The 18,758-nt window shown below is 50.4% G+C and overlaps 1 protein-coding gene across 2 annotated transcripts; it reads right to left on the bottom strand.

Moving 5' to 3' along the window:
- Positions 1-611: 611 nt before the first annotated feature.
- MFNG (MFNG O-fucosylpeptide 3-beta-N-acetylglucosaminyltransferase) lies at positions 612-15,174 on the bottom strand. 2 transcript variants are annotated; one of them, XM_057420597.1, is made up of 8 exons: positions 14,511-15,174; positions 9,447-9,495; positions 8,851-8,953; positions 8,614-8,767; positions 8,061-8,146; positions 6,590-6,755; positions 5,979-6,064; positions 612-5,141 (listed from the first exon to the last, which is right to left on the bottom strand). In XM_057420597.1, exons 1-8 carry the CDS (start codon positions 14,847-14,849, stop codon positions 5,072-5,074), a joined length of 1,053 nt encoding a protein of 350 aa, XP_057276580.1. In that variant the 5' UTR covers positions 14,850-15,174; the 3' UTR covers positions 612-5,071. The 2 variants fall into 2 exon arrangements, with proteins under 2 accessions (XP_057276580.1, XP_057276581.1); XM_057420598.1 differs by having other exon boundaries at positions 612-5,138.
- Positions 15,175-18,758: the final 3,584 nt, after the last annotated feature.

Genomic DNA, 18,758 nt, shown 5'->3' with positions numbered 1-18,758 from the left:
ACAGGAGTAGGCACCGTTTTCCTCTATCCAGCACCAAACACAAGCTGGCCTTGGCTCACAACTGGGGCTGCTGGATTCTCTGCTGGTGCAAATGCTGGGTGTTTCATGGCATATCCTCCACCTGATACACTGTGCCTAAAGGCATGAGCTGCAGATCTCCCCATGGACTACTTGTTGGGGGGAGCAGGGCTTTTGGAATAGCAGCATCTCCCTCATCCATTGCCCTCGATAGTTGCACTTCTTTTTCCTATGTGGCTAAGACCAACGCTGCCTTCTTCTCAAGCAGCAACAGAAGGGTTAGGACCAGAAAATCCATATATAAAGCACTCAGTTTAATGTGTTCCCAAAGTTCACTGTGAATCAGATGCAGCTCCCAGCAAAACCAAGGGAGGCTTGACCAAGGCACAGTCAGATGTAACATCTAAAGAGGCTCCTTAGCCTTGCAAAATTGCTTGGAAAGCAATTTAAACATGAAAGATAGGCAAGCAGCCCATTCTTGGGATCTGTAATTAATCACATACAGTTCAAACTGGGAGAGGGATGAGTTCCCAGCTTTCTTGGAGTCCAAACTGGATCAAAGAGGGAGCAACAAAAATCTCAGGCGATAAAGAAGCAACACCAGCTGAGAAACAGTAGCTCAGTCTTGCACTCATTTAACCTCCCAGGTAATTGGGCAGAAAGTTTAGAGGAAAGATTCCTGCATCAGCTGGTGAGAACTGAGAGAGTTATTTATACATTTGTGATGCTGCTCTTTTTTTCTGGTCTTCCTTATGGTCCATGGTAACACTCACATCCTTTTCAGTGGAGCCATAAACTGAGCAGTATTTGGGACAGAAGAAAGTCCCAGTTAGTATAAGACCCCACCCCTTCCACCAGCTGCTAGCAGGTGCCTCGAGGAAGAACATAAGGATGGTCTGCTCCTCTCTGTGCCCTCGCTGTTACAGAATGGAGCAGCCACCCACCCTCCTTCACTTTCACATTTGCCCCACAAGCACACTCAGCTGTGTAGAGCCCTGGTTACCTGCAGTGCAAAAGGGCAAGCCAGATGTCTTGTAGGGTTCTTCAGGAGTTAAAGACAAGAGAAATTAAATGAATGAAAAGAGCTGCTGATCCCATCCCTGGACTGTCTGAAGAGCCTGCCTTGTAAGCAAGGGCAGAGACAGTATCAAGAGGCCAAATCTGCTGTCAGGAATTGTGTAGAACTGTCAGAGGAAAAGACATCAACTTATCTAGAGCGTTATTTAGAAATATTAAAAAAGAAAAGAAGTTTGGAGCCAACCAACCCGATCCCACTTCTTCCAAGATGAACTCTGACTCACAGGCTGGCATCCTCTGTGGCACTGGTGAGCTGCAATTGTCCTGATCACAAAAACATCCAGAGCTGGAGGTCCAGGAAACACCCATTTCCCATAAAAGCTCCCAAACAGCACTTTCAATGCACAGCTGATAGTCCCATGCTCTTCTCCAAGGCCCCACATGGTGGTTTCCTTCCTGTTCCTATTTCTCACCTTTTGGCTTCTGTCTAATAAACTGCTCATCTTTTAAAGGCTGTATCTTCAGGAAGAGGCCTGGGGAGAGAGCTGGAGCCTGCAATCCAGGTATGAGTAGGGTAAATCCCACAGTGGCTTAGAAATCTGTTTTTCTTCAGCAGCAGTGCTTTTAAAAGGAGTTGGCACCAGAAACAGAAGCATTGTCTAGCACTATTCTTCTATTCTTCTCTCTCCCCTTCAAACCTTTAGCACCAACTGCAGTTTCCCACCTATTTTAACTAATTTCTCTTTTCCCCTAAAGAAAGGATAGTCATTAGCATTTTTTTTTTTGCACTGTCAAATAGGGGTTTCCTTATAAAAATTCTTCACAGCTAAGGGGGAAATGAAGAAAGGGTATTGTTAACATGAAAGCCTCACTTAATACTTTACATTTCAAATACTGTAACTGCTTTTTTTCCCCTCCTCTTTTTTCTAAGTCTTCACTATACAGCTTAAACATCATTAATAGTGCTGGTTGCTATGGTGCCATGGGCAGGCAGAGGTCTCTGTACTTGAAACCTTGTACTACACTTAATGCTGTAAAACAGCAGGGTCATGCCAACACCTTTGACTTTGACCCTCTTTTCCCAGTAAAATATAAAGATCACGTCTCCATCACTTTTTCATTCTTGGGAGAGGGTGGGTTTTTTCCCTGCAATAAGAAAAGGGAGCATGAGATAGAGAGAGATAAAAAAAAGAAGAAGAGAAAGACCCAGTGGAACCTTTCCAAAACCTCCATTGTTACAACAGAAAATCATGAAGGAGAATTAAAACAGACAGACCCCTGAAAAGTTTCATGTGAGATTGTTTCTCATTCTCCCTAAACAGCTAAACATTTTAATAAACTAGGGAAATGAGGCTGTAAAACCACAACATCTGACAGCAAGCCCCAGGGGCAGGAATAGTTCCTGAGACTAATTTTAACACAGGTTTTAACATTGATCAGATTTCATGTGGTGAATGTCCCCTTAAGCTATCTCTCTCTTCTTAGAGAAAATCTGGTTTCTTTTGTCGACTCCAAGAAGCTATTTTCTTTCCAGTGCATTGTCGTCACAGGCGTAACGGGACTTTTCTGTCATTCATTGCTCTACAGCCCAGGAGATGCCCTGTCCCAGACATCTTCTTGTCTGTTCTCAGTTTCCTTATGAGACAAGAAATTTGTCGCAGAAGTGGCACTTAACTGCTCCAGCAATGAAGCCCAGTCTTAAAAAAGTTCCTATGCAGCCACTCAAGGGCTCAACCCATGTAATATCTGATCTTCAGCTGGGCAAAAGGCACCAGGTCAATTCAGACCACCTGCATCAGCCAGAATCCAAAGCAGGCTTCCAGTTTCTCTGCTTTGCTTTTCCCCAGGGAAGTGAAGCTGCTGTACCAGTTTCCTCTCCTTCCCTGGGCACAGGAACCACATTTTGTTTTGACTGTCACCAGGACATCTCCAGATAGGGCTGGCTTTTTAACTCAAAGTGTCCATTAACAACAGCTGAAAGTTTGAATGGTGGAAAAACAAGATATCAGAGTAGTGTAGATTTCTCTTGAAGGATCTTATTTCTTCTCACAGAAGTATCTCTCATCTTCATGTTGAGTTCAAACCAAACCATTTGCCCAGTGGGGAGGACTTCTTCATGCTGCACTTGCTTTCTAATAGTTGGGTGTCTTTGTTTAGAGCCACATGGTTCCTAGGTTCATGTAGCTGTATGAGCCAAGAGCTTCACACGACCCAAGTTATAGGCACTGGCAACAGCTAGCTCCTGTCACCCTTAGGATGAACTTCCAGGTCAAAGGCATTTTGTGCAGGAGAAGAAAGCAGGGTGTTCTGCTGCTTCACAGAGTGGTTAAATGATGGTAAGAAGGACCAGGCTGGAAAACAGCTGTACGGGCTCCTGCTGTCTGCTTCTCCAGAAATTAAAGTGCTCATTCATTCTAGATGCTCCTTTGCAGAGGTGAAAGGTCTTTCTGACGCCTTCCCTTTAAACTCGTGTGTGCTGTGTAGGAGATGCTTTGGGACAGGGTGGCCAGTTTTCAGAATGGTAGCGGCACAGTGATAGTCAGCCTTGGCTCTTCCAGCCCACCAGCCACAGGCTTAGTCACAACAGCAGCGTCAAAGCTGAGCAGCTCTTTGGAGAAAGGGCATCTGTCCTTTCATCTGGAGATTACAGGAATCTTTCACAGATCCCAGCAGCGTGTTTGGAAATGTTCCTGAAAGGGAAATACCTGTTTGTGCTACCACCTGCCATTTAAAACAGCCCTTTTGCTTCCCAGCTTTCCCTGCTATGCTGTACCCCAGCCATTTAACCATGTGTACAAGGACAAAACGGTGCCGAAGTTCATTCCCCAGCAAGCAGAATTGCCCAGCTTTCATGCCAGGCTCTGAGAAAAGGACTCTCCACAAACATGCCAGAAAGCCTGTAACCTATTTGGGCCTGCTCCTTTCCTCTGTTGCACTCAGCAGGGACAACAGGAAGGCAGAAAGCCGATCTAAGCACCTGGAGGAAAGAAATGCAGAGATAAAAACCGCTTTGCCTTGCTGTTTCCATTCCTTCATGACTTTTTTTTTTGTCAGGGCACAGAGAAGATTATAAAGCTGTAACCTCTAATCAGCTCCTGAGCGCTCCTTCTCCATCTCTTCCTTTCTCCTCTCTTTCAGCCAGTTCTAATCCTTTATGTCTCCTCTCTCACAGATAGGAGTTGGAGCCTAATCTCAGACGACAGGTTGGTAATTAGAGCAAGAGATTATCCTGACCCCAAATCAAGAAGGTAAAAAGAGAAGGATAATGCAGGGGCATACAAGATCAAGGCTCCAATGTTCAGTGCAAGAAGCATCCTCATTGCGGTCAGTCTCCTCCTGGCGCCCCGCCCCTCTGTGCCAGCAGAGCGGGGAATTCCTGATTCTTTGTACTTCCTGCCCATCTTCCTCTGCTGAGCAAGGACTACACTTTTCCAGCACTCATTCAGCACAGAAACGGTCACATTTTCCATTTCTATAGACCTTGACTAAGCAGACACTCAAGAAAAAGTCTGTGGCAGAGAAGTGTGGGAGGTGGGGAAAGCACGAGCAGATACGGAGGAATAAGGCTTGTTCACAGAAGCTGGAGCCATGACACACTACCAGCCATCCTCAGCTGGGCACTGGTTACCCATACCCAGGGCCTTTGCAGTGCAGCAAGATGAATCCACAGCAACGAGCAGCAGCAGGTCCCCACCTCTACCCAAATGCCCAGCAGTCACTACCCGGTCCCTGATCTGCTCAGGAAGGCATATTGCTCCCATCCCTTTCATGTATCCCTGCACAGATGGGAAGCTCATCTATGTGTCCAGCCCATGTTATCCATCACTGAGACAGATCTTGTCTCTTGTCCTGTGTCACTGGTATACAGGAAGGATCAAAAAAAAACCATCACACAGCCCCAAAACCACCATAGAAAAGGGGAAATTGGGAGCACCGAGCATATTCAGTGTCCCAGCCCCTGCATGCATGGGGTGAATGGATGTGTCACCAGGACCCACGGATGCCACCAGGACCCACTGTAGCTGAGGCTCATGCATCACCAGCCAGCAGCCTGCAGGCACCAAGAGGTATCAGGATAGAGATGGCAGTGGAGTGATCGAAACCTGCTGGGGAGAGAGCAAAGGAAGGTCAGGTAACAGTTTTTACACCAGCACACAGAGAATAGAAGACCTCTCCCTCATGACCCATCCTACATCAGGTGCCCACCCTGCGCTACAGGGTGCCCACAGAACTCCAGGACTGGTTGTTCACCTTAAGATGTCTTTTCTCAGCAAAGGTAGGCAACCAAGCCTCCCTCCGACACCTGAATCCAGCTCTGGCCCATGTAGCCCAAGCCCGTGGCTCACCCTGATCACAAACAGTGGGATGGACACTGCAGCAGCCCGTCGCTACATAATTCTGTTGATCTTTCCATCGCCTACTTGCTTCCCACCCCTGCTATCTCCAGCCAGGAGCTTCCTACCCATGCTCTGCAAATAACAACTTTAGGTTTGTTCACTCAAAGCAGAGCAGGCAAATCAAAGAACACTTTGTTTGCAGTCAAAGTGAACCTTTTTCTTTCTTCCTTTCAGGTTTCTCAGCAAAACAAAAAATGAAAAAGCGGGCAGAATTTCCTTTCCTGAGTTTAAAAGAACGTATCTGTTCCTACCCTGGAGGTAAAAGGTTAGCTTGATCAGTCTCAAAATGTGAAATAAATGGCAATGCTTTTGGCTCAGAAATTGTCTGAACTGAATGTTTTGATACTCCTTTTCCACCCACTCATCCAAAAAGATTTGCAAAGTTTGTAAATGTTCCCAAACACCTTAATGCTGCTGTGCCCCTCATCCAACAGGCCAAGTGATTGCAAGGTTTCCATCCCTCACCTTCTGCACCCCATTTGGCTGCCTCCCCCTCCCAGCCTGTTGTCACACCACAGCAACACCCGGAGCACTCATGCCCTGTACCTTGAGGGGTCCTTTTGGGGTGAGAAAGGGCCACTGAGTTCAATAACATTGAGCTTGTTCTCAAAGACACCGTAGCTGAGGGTGACCTGCAAAGGGGGGTGGTGAGAAGGAGCAGAGAGGATAAGGTGAGTTCAGGAGCAAGGAACTTGCTTTGAGCAACAGAAACTCTCATTCTGGTTCCTTCTCTACTGGCTTGGCTTCTGCCTTCCATGTTTTCTTTCCCATGATGGCCCACTGTGCTAGTCTTTTGCCTCTCCAAGCCCCCTACACCCCTTGTTATTTCCCCACACAGGGCAGACATGGTGCCATGTCAGAGCCCCTTCCCCAGTCAATCATTTCTGCTTGTCTTTGTGCCCCATTCCCCCAGGGATGCCCTCAATCCTCCCATCACTCCGCATCCATGTGCTCCCTACCACTGACCCCAGGGGTACTGTGACTGGCATCTGTGCTGCAGGCAACATCTGCTCCTTGTTTCAAAGAAGCATTTGTCAGGAAAGCCTCCCCAAAAGAGCAGGCGATTGATTCAACCCATGCTGAGCAATGTGCCTATGCACTCCCCTCCACTTCTCCTTCCTCACATGCTTCCCTCTGGGTCCATTTCCCCTCCTCACCTGCTGCGTGAGCTGAGAAGAGGGGATGAGCTGCAGGTTCTCCAGGTGGGAATGGAAGAGTACATTGGGCATCAGATGCCCACCAACTTTGCACTCAACGATGTAACCCACAGTGCAGTCATCCGGCAGGCGGATCAGCTCAGAAGTGCGCAGGAAGTTCCTGCCACTGGAAGAAAGGAGGGCTGCGTGCGTTAGGAAAGGAGTCGGGGGGGGAAACAGGCATCCATTTGGGTGGGAGATAAGTGAAGGATTTAACTGAAAACCAGAGTAAATCTTGGATCTAGGCAAGAAATCCCTGAGTTCCACCTGCAAAGGTTTGGGAATGTGTTTGATCCTTCACTGCTCCCAGCCATCCTGTCCCATCAATTGCTCGGTGCTGCCCCTGATACATATCCAACTGATAAAGAGCTGGCAGACCTTGCCAAGTCACTTTTCCAACTGTTTAGTGAGCTGCACTGAGTCCCTGAGGGACCAGCTAGCAGCGGGACCACATGGCCAGGACCAGGAGGAAGAAGAAACAGGACATTTTCATGCAGCTTGAATAAGCCATCCATGGTTCGGCTGTAACTACATATTCCTACATGCTTGGCCATCCTCTGATGACAGGCTAAACTAAGTTTTACAGCTCCTGTAAGTGAAAGCAGCCACACAACGTGAAGCAGCATTTAGGCATTTTAACACAGTATTGGCAGACTTTATGCCAGGTTAGGCTTTAACCATCCGTTCCACTTCCATTTTACACTAGATCACAGATTATCCTCCTGTCTGGGTTTGCCATAAAATACATCTCATGGGCTTCAGCTACACCAGCCACCTGGCATGGACTGGATCTGTCTTTCTGGGTATGCACAGATCTGGTTAAGGCTGGCACAGCCATTGCCTATCACTGTGTGTATATAGCCTGTGATATAACCTACTGCATCATGGAAAACATCATCTTGTTGTAGACTGGGCTAACAACACAAGATCCCAGGACCTACCTCTGTTCTCTGAGGAAATGAGAAAGGCCACTGTAAGGAGCTGAAGAGGGTTTGGTGTGGGGGAATGGGAAATTAACTCAGGAGGGAGGGTCAGGAGGTTGGAAAGAGGCAGATTAAGGAGAGAGGAGATAGGCAGACAGGGAAAACACTCAGGAGAAGAGTCAGAGGAAGCTGAAAAGGGTGGGAAGGAATGTGAGGGAATAATCAAGAGCTGAAAGGAGCTGGCAAGAGGTGGTATATCTTCCCATGATCATGTCTGCCAACGTGCCTGCTCTCGTTTCTTTTTAATCAGGTGGCAGAGCCATCCACTGCATCCTTCCTCCAGCCCCATGTGCTTGCAGATGTGTAGCCTGTGGCACTGTGCACCCTTGCAAACATCCTTACAAACACCACATACACACATCCAGATCTGCCACTGCAAGGAATTACTGCGTGGCCGTGCTCCTCATCCATCCCCAGTGGCTCCCATACTCACCAGCAGCACAGCTCACCTGGCCCACGGCACCATCTTGCTCGCCAGCTTACGGCTGATGCAGAACCCAGCTCCTCCCGTGGCAAACCAGAAGCGTACAGGTTTCTGGAGAGAAACAGCAGAGAAAATCCATGGCAGAGGCTCAGACGATGCCATACTCCCTGAGATGGGAATGCTGGAAACCCAGCTTTGGTGCCAGAACAAAAGCAGCCCTATTGTCACCGTAAACCCTTGACTGCTGCCCAGAAGAGGGACTTGCCAACAGTACAGCATGGATTTTGACCTTATATTTGGAGCAGCCAAGTTCCTGCTGGCAGCAGCAAGCAAGCTGCCCAAGGCAGCCTTATCTCCTGGCAGGCAGGTACCCAAAGGCTCAGCAGCAAGGTGGGACTCTTCCCCAACATAGAACAGATCGAGTCAACACTTACAACCATGTTCAGACAAGACTGATGAGTTTTCAGCTCTTGCCTGCTCCTCCTAGGACCTGTCTCTTGTTGGGGCAAGTCTACAGCAAATAAACCAGAGCACTAAAAACACCCCATTTGCCCCTGCATCACCACCATGGGTTGTACCGTCTGGTTGTTTGGCAGCATTTCGGAGGCCCGGATGGGTCGGTTCAGGCTGGGTTTCCCCAAGTAAATGTCCCGATTAGAAGAGTAGGAGGACAAGAGCTTCAGGAGGGCCTGAGGGTTCAGGTAGTTGTCATCATCCAAATGGCAAAACCAGCTGCAGAAACAAAGGCACAAGAGGTTTGGGGTAAGGAGGGTGCCCCTTTCTCCCAGGGGACCCCTGCGTCAGCCCTGCCTCACCTCTGAGTGCTGGCCAGGAAGGCATCAAACTCAGCAGCCATCTTGCAGGAGAGGGCCGGGTGGCTGTGCTCAGCAGAGCAGTTGGTGAAGATCGCGTGGTCACCTGCCAGGACAGAGAAAGCTGTGGCCAACCCCCTTCACGTGGGCACAGGGAGGACCTCTGGGCAGAAGGGAAGGGGCTTTGTTCACAGACAACCTCCTCATCACCCCCCAAACAGGCAATCAAGCCTGCGATGACATGGGCTCCATCCTGCCCTCCACCAGGAGATGGAATCTGGGGAAAGCCAAGCATCTTGGCCAAGACTAGGACACCCATCAACTACACTCCCACCCTGCCCACTGATAGCCAGGGTGGGGGCTGAAGGGCTCTCTTATGGGCTGTTTCCACCCATGGATGCTTTAAGGCAGCTGGCTGCATGCCCTGGGGTACACCAACTAAACCAAACCATCACTGCTGGAGCTTGGGGTGCTGTCACATGCCATGGAAAGGGGTGTGCTTCAGAAGGCAACACTAGCACAAGACAGCCAGTTTTCATGCTGGGCCCATCCCAGAGGCTGAAAGTGAAGGGATGCGGTGTTACAGGACAGGACATTACCCATTCTCCTTTTCAGGGCATCATCTTCTTCGTCGGTGAAGACGTAGGTCTGGGGAAACAAGAACAGGAGGTTATTCTCAGGGTTGGAGCTGGTGCTGCTCCTGGCCACCCATCCCCTTTTTCACACAGGTGGACATGGTCAGCATGGTCACCCCACTCCATCCTCTGCTGCCCCTCTTCCAGGCAGCAGCTGAGCCAGAGACGGATGGCTAAGCTCCCCCTTCCCACATGGCACAAGAGTCAGTACTTGTGTGGCTTCATTTCCTTCCACCCCACACTCCCCAGCCACCTTGGGGACAGAGAGAAGAGGACCCGTGACACCAAGTGAGGAGGGGAGGTATTAGGTGTTGGTGGTAGAAAAGCAAAAGCACTGTGGCTGAATGATGTTCAGGTTAAAAGGAGAACATCTGCTTGTGTGTTAAATGTGCACAGCCCCCTGCTGCTTCTCACCTCCTCCTTCTCTTTCTCCACCCCCAGACCTCTCTAATCCCCCTCGATGCCATTATGTGGCACATCTCCCCCTCTTCAGGGCCTGGCAGGGATCAGGGCTGGTGAAGAAAAGCTTTCCTCAGGCAGAAAATGAGCTTTCACTAAACCAAAAAGGAGTCGCGAGCCATAAACAGTCGCTCCACCAGCTGCCCACAGCCTGGTTAAACACAGCACCTGGGCAAGGACAAAAGGGACAAGGCAGCCTGACAACTGCTCCAGGAGCATCTCTATGCCTCCCCACACTCAGCCAGCGTTTGGGACATATGTCCCCATCAGAGCCACATGGCAAGGGAAATGTGCCACACATGACAAGAAGGCAATGACCTGTCTCAAGCAGGGACAGCAGGATGGTTTCATGTATGTGCTACAGTGACTTGGCAAATAACCCTCTAACAGTTAAGCTGCAGCAACAGGTCACACACACATTCCTACCTCACTCCACTGGTAAAACCTTTTAGTTAAAACCACTTTCAATGTGATCACGGGACAAGAAACTATTAGCTAAGTCTCAGGTAAAGGAGTCACTCTGGGTCAGGGGACCATATCACAACCCTCAGGCAAGGCAGGGGTTGCCAGTGGCACGGGATTTCCCTTGCCAGCGCATCAGAGCCAGAAATTTCCACTATGACAAATATTTAATCAAGAAAAAAACAACATCTGAAACTGTTGAAATTTTCTGACATTTTCAAAGAAAAAAAACCAGAAATGTTGTTGCTGGAAGTGACTTGTTTACAGATACAACTCTGACTAGAAATCGTGTGTCTAATAAACATCATATCTGATTGACTTAAAATAGGGATCTGCATCTTTTACCAGATTTCCTACTTGTGAAAATATTCTGAGGTTCCCACTTTTCCTCTTGATGCAGGGTGGCAAATAGACTTTTGGAGACACCCAATGTGTTTCTGTGGGAACCCAAGGATGAATGAACATTGCCACCACGGGGAACACCAGACTGTGCAAAATAACTGGAAAAGAAAGGTTACGAATGTGGGGACTAGGCAAATCTGATTCCTCTGGCTCTCCCAAACTCTGATGTCCATGGCATATGTGGCTACAGCACTCCGGAGATGCTGGAGTGTGTTCCCTGGCTCTGTCCCGAAGGAAACCACAACAGCACAAGCAGCTGCCTGCATCCTCATCTCTCCATCCCTCACATCCCTGAGAATGGGCAACCAGCAGCTGCTGCCAGCATCCCAGTGACCACTGCCATGTGTCCCTCAACAAAGCTACACATGACGGATGGGATGGAGGAGACAGGTCTTTCTCAAGGAGACACCAGCCACTGTTATCCATACTAAGGGAGTCTGGAAGAGATTCAGAAAGTCTCTCTGGCCATGCCAGACCTATTCTACCTGCTGGAGAATACCTGCTGTCCCTTGTGGCTCTGCAGGCAAATGGGGTAGACAGAAGCAGCTTCCCCACCATATTCCCCCTCCTGTTCTCCACCAGACCATCTGTGGGGTCATGCAGGATCTCCCATTGTGGTGCCTCAGCACACTGAGACTGGGCCAGGATGCTAATGTGGAGCAGTTGATCTGGGCCTGAGGACAGATGCAGTATGGAAAGCATCCCTCCATTCTGGAGTGGAGAAGATGGCTGGGTGGGAAAGGATGTCTGCTGGATGGCAGTGCAAGCAGTGACATGGAGCCACTAGTGTCGAACAGCTTTGTGTGGCAGCTCTCCATGAACATAAAAGCCCATGAAATGGATAAATACGAGACTTTGAGACCTCCCCACCCCAAACTGGGAAAGTAGCCTAGCAAGGAGAAACTAGGAAAAGGGAATAAAGATGTGGAACCTGACAATCCAGAGCCACGCTCTTCTCCCAGACTCCCAGGGCATTCCTCCTCCAAGAAGAAACCCCCTCCAAAATGGGAACACCTCAACAGGATCATGGTTGCGTCCTGCCTGGAGAGCAGATTCAAAAGCTGCAGCGCGTTCACAACACTGAAATGTGAAAGCCTGTTCAGGGTGGGCCATTCAAAGGTTTAATTCCAATTGTTTGGATGTCTGGGTTTCTGAAAGGAGGGGAGGTTCTAAAATTAGTTTACGTTAGCCAACAAATTGCCATTTCAGACCTGAAAATTAGACTTCTCCCTGCTGGGGCCAAGAATGTAAGCCACTCCAAGATGCCTAAACAAGCTTAAACAACTATCAAAACCAACAACTCTGTTTAGATGAAACCTTTGCTGAGGACCTTTTGCTGAAATGACCTCCACATCAAGCCCAGTGGGAAGTTTGTTGTGGATCCATTCTCAAGAGGCAGAGCATGATCCAGAGAAGAGAGTCCACCTTGCACTTCCCCTTCCCCATCTCCCACCAGCTGCATATCTGCTATTTAAAGAGTGCAATTTCAGGGGAAACATCTAATTTATTGTCTACCCTGACAGAGTCCAACATAGAGGACTTTTAATTTGGCTCCCATACAGTTTATCCTGGTCATAAAAACCCCATCTGTTCCTGCCTCCTGTTACAGCCACCTAAGCCTGACCTGTGAAGTCTGGGTTGCCTCCTCTGGGAGGACACCATGCAAGTAATCAGCTCTGAAACCAGGCTTAGCATCAGCAACATCACCATCTGCAGAGAAGGATCTACTGGACCAGTCTCCAGCAATGAGTAAGAGCAAGTGAGACAGCAAGATGCTGGCTCTGCCCTAGGAGGAGGCAGCCTCTGCATATCAGGGCTTCTGAGACCTAGGTCTCTCCAATACTGGCACTTAAAGCCTGCACTTCTCCATAAGGACTCAATAACAGGAAATCTGGTGATCTATCCCTGGTCCCACAATGAAATGTCCTTTGCCATGGAAAGCACTCTTTCTTTTTTTGCTAAGTAAGGTTTCTATATCATCGGTTTTTCAAAACTAAAACCCCTCCAGAAGCAGTATAATTAATAAAACAAAAAGGCTCTTAACATTCCTGTACTTCTCCTTACCCCCCTTCCTGCCTCCACTCCCCCGCCCTCAATGTCATTTAGCAAAAAAAGCAGAAGAAAAACATGGAAAATCGAGGAGGGGTGATGAAAACACTGAGCTTGCAACAGAAATGGATAACAACGTAAAAACACTTTTAACATGACTGATGCTCCCACTCTACCCTTCCTTCCTATTCTCCTGCTCAGTCTGTGAAGCTTTCCTAGAGGCTGGCAACAGCATGGAAAATTCAACACCTCTTCCCAGGTTTGGACATCATTTGCCAAACAGAGAGGGTCAGATGACTCTGGGGAGCTAGTGTTTGACTCCTGTCATATGCAGAATGACCAGATGCCTGTTCGTCAAACACGCAAGCTGAGCTTCTCCGTAAAACCCACTCCAAACTCCTCAGTTACGGTATCTTCATGCCAGTGTGGCCGTGTGGATGGGTTTGGTGTCTCTAAAGAGCTGCTGGGCTGAGGTGAGGCAGAGAGGAGAAGTACATCTGGAGGAGGAAGCAGGGCATCACGATGGAGAGAGGGACATGCGACAGGATAGGAAGCGTGCTCAAAATAGGACATGGCTTCCTGTGACGCCCGCCGCAGACCAGACAGTTGCAGCACCACGAAGTGGAAAACCTCCCTTACCCAGCAAACCCTGCACTGCTTCAAGCCCTCTCCTACACTGTACCTCCACCCCCATCCCCCTTCCTCGCTGAGGCCTGAATTTGCCTTCTAGGTGCCCATTACACACAGGCAGAGGCAAGAAAACACAGCCCTTGGGGGCAGCCACGGGATTTCTTCTTTCTTGAGGAGCAGCTCTGCGAGGGAGGGAGAGAAGTGCCTGGGCTCTGGGGAGTACTTCTGCCCACCACTGAGCCAGTGTGCACAGAGCCGCCAATGTGATGCCCCACGTCAGTTCCTCTAACAGGAAGGAAACCCTCTGAACTCTGCTTTAGCAAAGGGTGGAAACATCAGACACCAGTTAAAAATAAATAAATATGTTTAAAAGATCAAACACGCACCCACGTCACTTCAAGATGATGCATGTGAGGGGATCTGCCCAAGAAAGAAAGGCATGGACTGCACTGATGTGCTGGCATTGAACAGGGCTGCAAGCACCCCTCCTGCACTCTATGAAGCCCTTCAGGTCCTCCTGCCTCACCCTCCTGCCCGCTGCACCACACCGTCTTGGGGTAAAGGGTGCCCAGGCAGCCTGATGGAGAGCCAAGGAGCCACTCAGCTTGAAACCTCGCTAACTCATGGCACTTGGAGATAGAAAACCACCGTTTCACACATGCCCAGTACAGTCTGTGCTCATGGTCTCTTGTGGCACAGGAAGTCTGCAGCCCTTGGTGTTACTAGTTAGTAAAAGGGAATTAAGTCCTTTCCGCCTCAAGCTGAAAGTCGGACCTAGGTTAGGTGTGATGCCTGCTAAGAGCATTTGTCCTCCCAGACTTCATAGGAAGAGTCCACACAAGCTCTTCATTCTCTCTTCCTCAAAGTAGCTACCAAAGCAGAGACATAGATGGTAGCATGCCCCTTCAAGTGAACAGAAGTAAGAATTGGGGAAAACTAGGCAAATTACTGGGTGGGACTGCAGTGCCCTTTATCCCCCCTACCCCATTATCAAACACCCCCTCTGCAGTCTGAATCCACACTCACCTGCTCTCTGGCTCGGGATATCCATGTGTCGAGGAGCAGCTCCATCCTGCTTTGGTGAAATCTCTTGGTTGTCTTCACAGCTATAAAAATGTCCTCAAGAGTCAGGCTTCCCTCAGTCCTGTATTCCTCTGGCCGATGGACTCGCAGGTCCTTCTGCCTCCTGCCACCTCCTCCCTCTGGGCTCGCTTTGCTCCATTGCTCTGTCTTCAGCGACATGCCCTCCCTGAGCCCTGGGTACCGAGCTGCTTCCCGAGCCCCACGGTGCCGCACAGAGAGGAGAGCCACGCTGACGAGGAAGACTGCGGCTCCAGAGAGACCATGGATGAGCCTACGGCCCATAGCTCCCAGTTTATTCCTGTCACAGCCAGTATCTTATTGAACTAAGACAACCACTGCGGGTACCTCCATGTGAAGCCATCCACTCTTCTTGAAGCCTCCAAATGGGCAGAATCAGCCATGAGCAAGGTCTGAACAGGATGTGGCCAAGGAATAGGGTGGGTGAAGACCAGAAAGGAGGGCACCAGTAAAGCAGGGGGAATTGTTCACAGACTCAGATGGCTCAATGACCCGGCGAGGCAGGGACCCGCGATGGGAAAGCACTCCGAGGCGGCCGGCAGGTGGCTGGCACAGCCTTCCCGAGGGAAAGCGAGCATCCCGAGGGTCCCCGGGGGGCATGCATGTGGCAGCGCTGCCTCTCCACCTGCTCCCTCCCTACTGCTCGCTTTGGCTCCAAGCCGGCACCGGCCCCGGTCCCGCCTCCGGGTATGGGGCGGAGCGCCAGCCCCGGGGGAGGAAGAGGGTGGAGGGGGGAGGATGGGGACGGGGGAGCCCCTGGTCTGACAGTGGCATTAACACGCTGGGAACTTCGGAGCTGATTTGGGTGGCCAAACCTGTTGCTTGACTGTTGCCCCCTCTCCGCTATGACAGCGCTGTGCTCCTGCGGGAGGAGGAGAGGGTGGCAGGGATGTGCGCTCTGGTGGAATTAAAGTGCAGGGTACTCCATTGTCCTTGCGAAGAGCTATGCCTCACCAGGAACTGCCCCAGATGGTTCCTGAATTTATCTTTAACATCACCCTGCCTCTCCAAAGCAGGACTGTGTGTCCACTGCTGCCCCCCCCCCCCCCCCCCCATTTCCCCACATGCCCCACGGTCTCTAAGGAGGGTTTGACCCCCACTTCTGGCAACCATCTCCCCAGACTACATCCCAGACCCTCCCTACTCGTGAAGGTCCCTTTCTCTCTGCAACCATCTCACATCCTCACCAGGGATGCCCCACCATCTGCTGCCCAAGTGACTGCAGAGCAGGTGACACTCACACCAGCACCAGAGAGTGCAGGGGAGGGCCTGGCACCTTCCTTTCAATGTCTGTGGTCACCACTGAGTCTGTATCTGGCCTTTGCCCCCTGCAGCAGGGCTGAGCTCAGCAATTTGTTCCTTGCAGCTCTTGTGCTGTCCAAGATGATGCTTCCTTTTCCCCTTCCCCAGGGAAGGAAGGGGGTGAGCTCTTCCTCTGTGGAGTACACCAGAGAGTCCTGCAGGCACAGCAGAAAAATAGCATCTCCAGCTCCTTCCTCCCAACACTGTTGGGCATGGCTGTGTTTCTCCCCTGTGCCACCTTCACCACCAAGGCCAATGAGACCAAGGAGGGCATTCTGGGGCCACAGCACAGAATATGCTGAGCATAGCTGAGCAAATCCTTCACGGAGGAAGCTTTCCCTAGGGACAGGGATATCAGAATCCTCAAAAGGTGTCAGAGCCCCTCCTGAGCTGAAGAACACCACGGACAGGAAATTTTGGGTCAGCACCATGGATTGCTGCACAATATTCCTGGTTCAGTTGGATATGGGATAGATGACCATGAAGATCCCCTTTATGCTATCTGTAGGCCACTTCACAGAGCAGTCAGGACGGTACAGGGAGGCAACCAGCTATCCGGTATCACCCAGGAGGGAGATGACAGTGCACCCCCAGCTTCCCTGTGCACCAAGTATGGGTATAGCAGGATGGCATTGCTCCACATAAGCTGCTGAAATCAGAGCACCTCCTCAGGGAGCTGCAAACTGTGGGCATTCAATCAGCATCCCACAAAATAAAAATAAGAAGTAATAAGATGGGGACCCAGGGGAAATGTGTGGGGACACAGCTCCATGTGGCAAAGGACCCCCCCATGCACGTCAGAACATAGGACTTTAGAAAAGGGGTCAAGGAAGGGGTCAAGGTCTCTCTGTTCCACACTCCCACCATGTGTCCGGACACAGACACGTTCCAGGCACACACTCCCTGCAGGGCTAAAGCCATGTACTCAGTTCCCCCAAGCTTCACATGTACATTTTCACCCCAGCCCTGTCCACAACTTCTTTCTTTCGTAAGAAAGAAACCACCAAATCCACTTCTCTGCCCTCCTCCCATGTAGCTCTCCAAGTCTCCACGAGTCCTAGCCCTCTCCTGAAGCATGGACATCTCCAGAGCATCTCCTATATCCCTTTGGAGAGTCCCTGCAGGTTTCATTTTTAGATCCCTTTGAATAGCAATGCTTTCTTACACTGATTTGGGGCAAGGGGGGGAGTCATTCACCTTCAGGCCTTACATTACTGCAGGGATGTGAAGCTGGCATGACTGATCCACTGCCTCATGCTCAATACTGGGATCACTCCCGTGGCTACCCGCTGCTCCCAAACCAGAAATGAACCTCTCCAAGTGCTCCAGCCACATGCCAGGCAGCTGTAAATGCAGCTTCCATGGCTCCCAGACATCCTGCAGCACCTCCCAGCCCTGGGAGGGAAAGGGGGACAGGGGCAGAGGATCCTTAATGATGTCCCCAAAATACATACAAACATGACACAAAGCTACCTTGTACAGAGCATGGTGCTGGGATGCAGAAGAGGTCACATCCAACCATGGACAAACCAGAACATGCCTGATGCTAGAGGTGAGCACAGCCTGCTTCTTGCACTGAGACACTTTCTTCTTGGGTGCCAATGATGGGGGGATAGCATCAGGTGCCCAATTCTGCCCCGGGGTTGGGGGGTACATGGGACATACGCCCCATAATGCTGCAGCTCTTCTGGGTCATGGGGGACAGCATAGAAAAGGCTGATGCCTTCCCAGAACAACATACACACTGCCTTGCTGTTCCTTGCTCTGGAGGGAGAAACCTTGCTCTGGGTGACTGTTACAGGGCTTGCATAAGGTTGCTACAGCTGGTAATTAGTGCCCAGGGCTGCTAATTGCATTCTGTTACCTAACCCGTGACTCATTCCTGGGAGCAGGCAGCACCCCCCCCAGAGGCACAAAGAAGGTGGGATGAGGTGTGTGGGACAGCAGGAGGTCATTTAGGTTTGCCCTGGAGCCCTCTGCTTCTCACCCGTGTCCAGAACGGGTTGAGGCTGGATTTTGAAAGCCTCAGGGCAGACAAGAAGGAGTAAGAGGGGGGCCTGGAGGAAGCCTAGGAGCGGGCAAGGCAATGGTGCCTGCTGCCAGCTTGCCTCCCAGAAACACTCTGTTGCTTTCCTTTCCCTCAGGCTGACAATACTGATGGCCCAGGGAGGGTAGTAAGCACCAAGCTGGGAGTCTGGACTACCCAAAAGGGGGGTTTGCTCTTAACCATCCTCAGCCTAGGCTATAAGATATAGGGGATGGTTCCCAGTGCCAGCAGGGACACTGAGGTGTCGAGCCCTTCATCAAGCGCCTCACACAGTGCTCTCCCTGGGTACTCAAGCACTACTTTTTTCCCCTGCAAAGATGCAAACTCTAATGTTCAAATCCATGCCAGGGTGGATGGGAGCTTGCTTTGGGACCCGTCTTCTCATCAGCTCGACAAGAGTCCCAGTTTGTCTGCCTGCAGGGCAAGCACCCTCGAAGGAACCTGTGCTGGGATGTTCAAGCTGCATCCCCTGGACTGGGTACCATTTGGGAGCTTTCATCCGGAGCCATGTGTTAGAGCATTTCCCCCTTCCCTGGGAGGAGAGCTGCATTGCTCCAGGGCAGAGCTAGGACTCTGCTCTACATTTTAGGGACTGCAGGTTAAAATCTCTTCATTTTCTTCCCTCCTCCCTTCACTCTTGTCCTCATAAAAGACACAGACAACTGGTTTAGAGCCTGAAATAACACCACACAGGGGACCCATGAAGATCAGCAAGTTAATCTTTGCTCAGAGATTCAAAACACATGGCACTAGCGGTACCCTCATCGCAGGGGAAAGGAGGACACAGAGAGGACTTTGGTGCTGACTGCCCATCTTCTCCCATT

This window comes from Pezoporus wallicus, unplaced genomic scaffold (assembly GCF_028554395.1).
Source record: "Pezoporus wallicus isolate ANWC-B61680 ecotype Strahan unplaced genomic scaffold, APGP_CSIRO_Pwel_v1 contig_2871, whole genome shotgun sequence".
Lineage (NCBI taxonomy): Eukaryota > Metazoa > Chordata > Aves > Psittaciformes > Psittacidae > Pezoporus > Pezoporus wallicus.
Note: the sequence above shows the minus strand (reverse complement) of the source record. Positions and strands in the feature narration are given on the sequence as shown.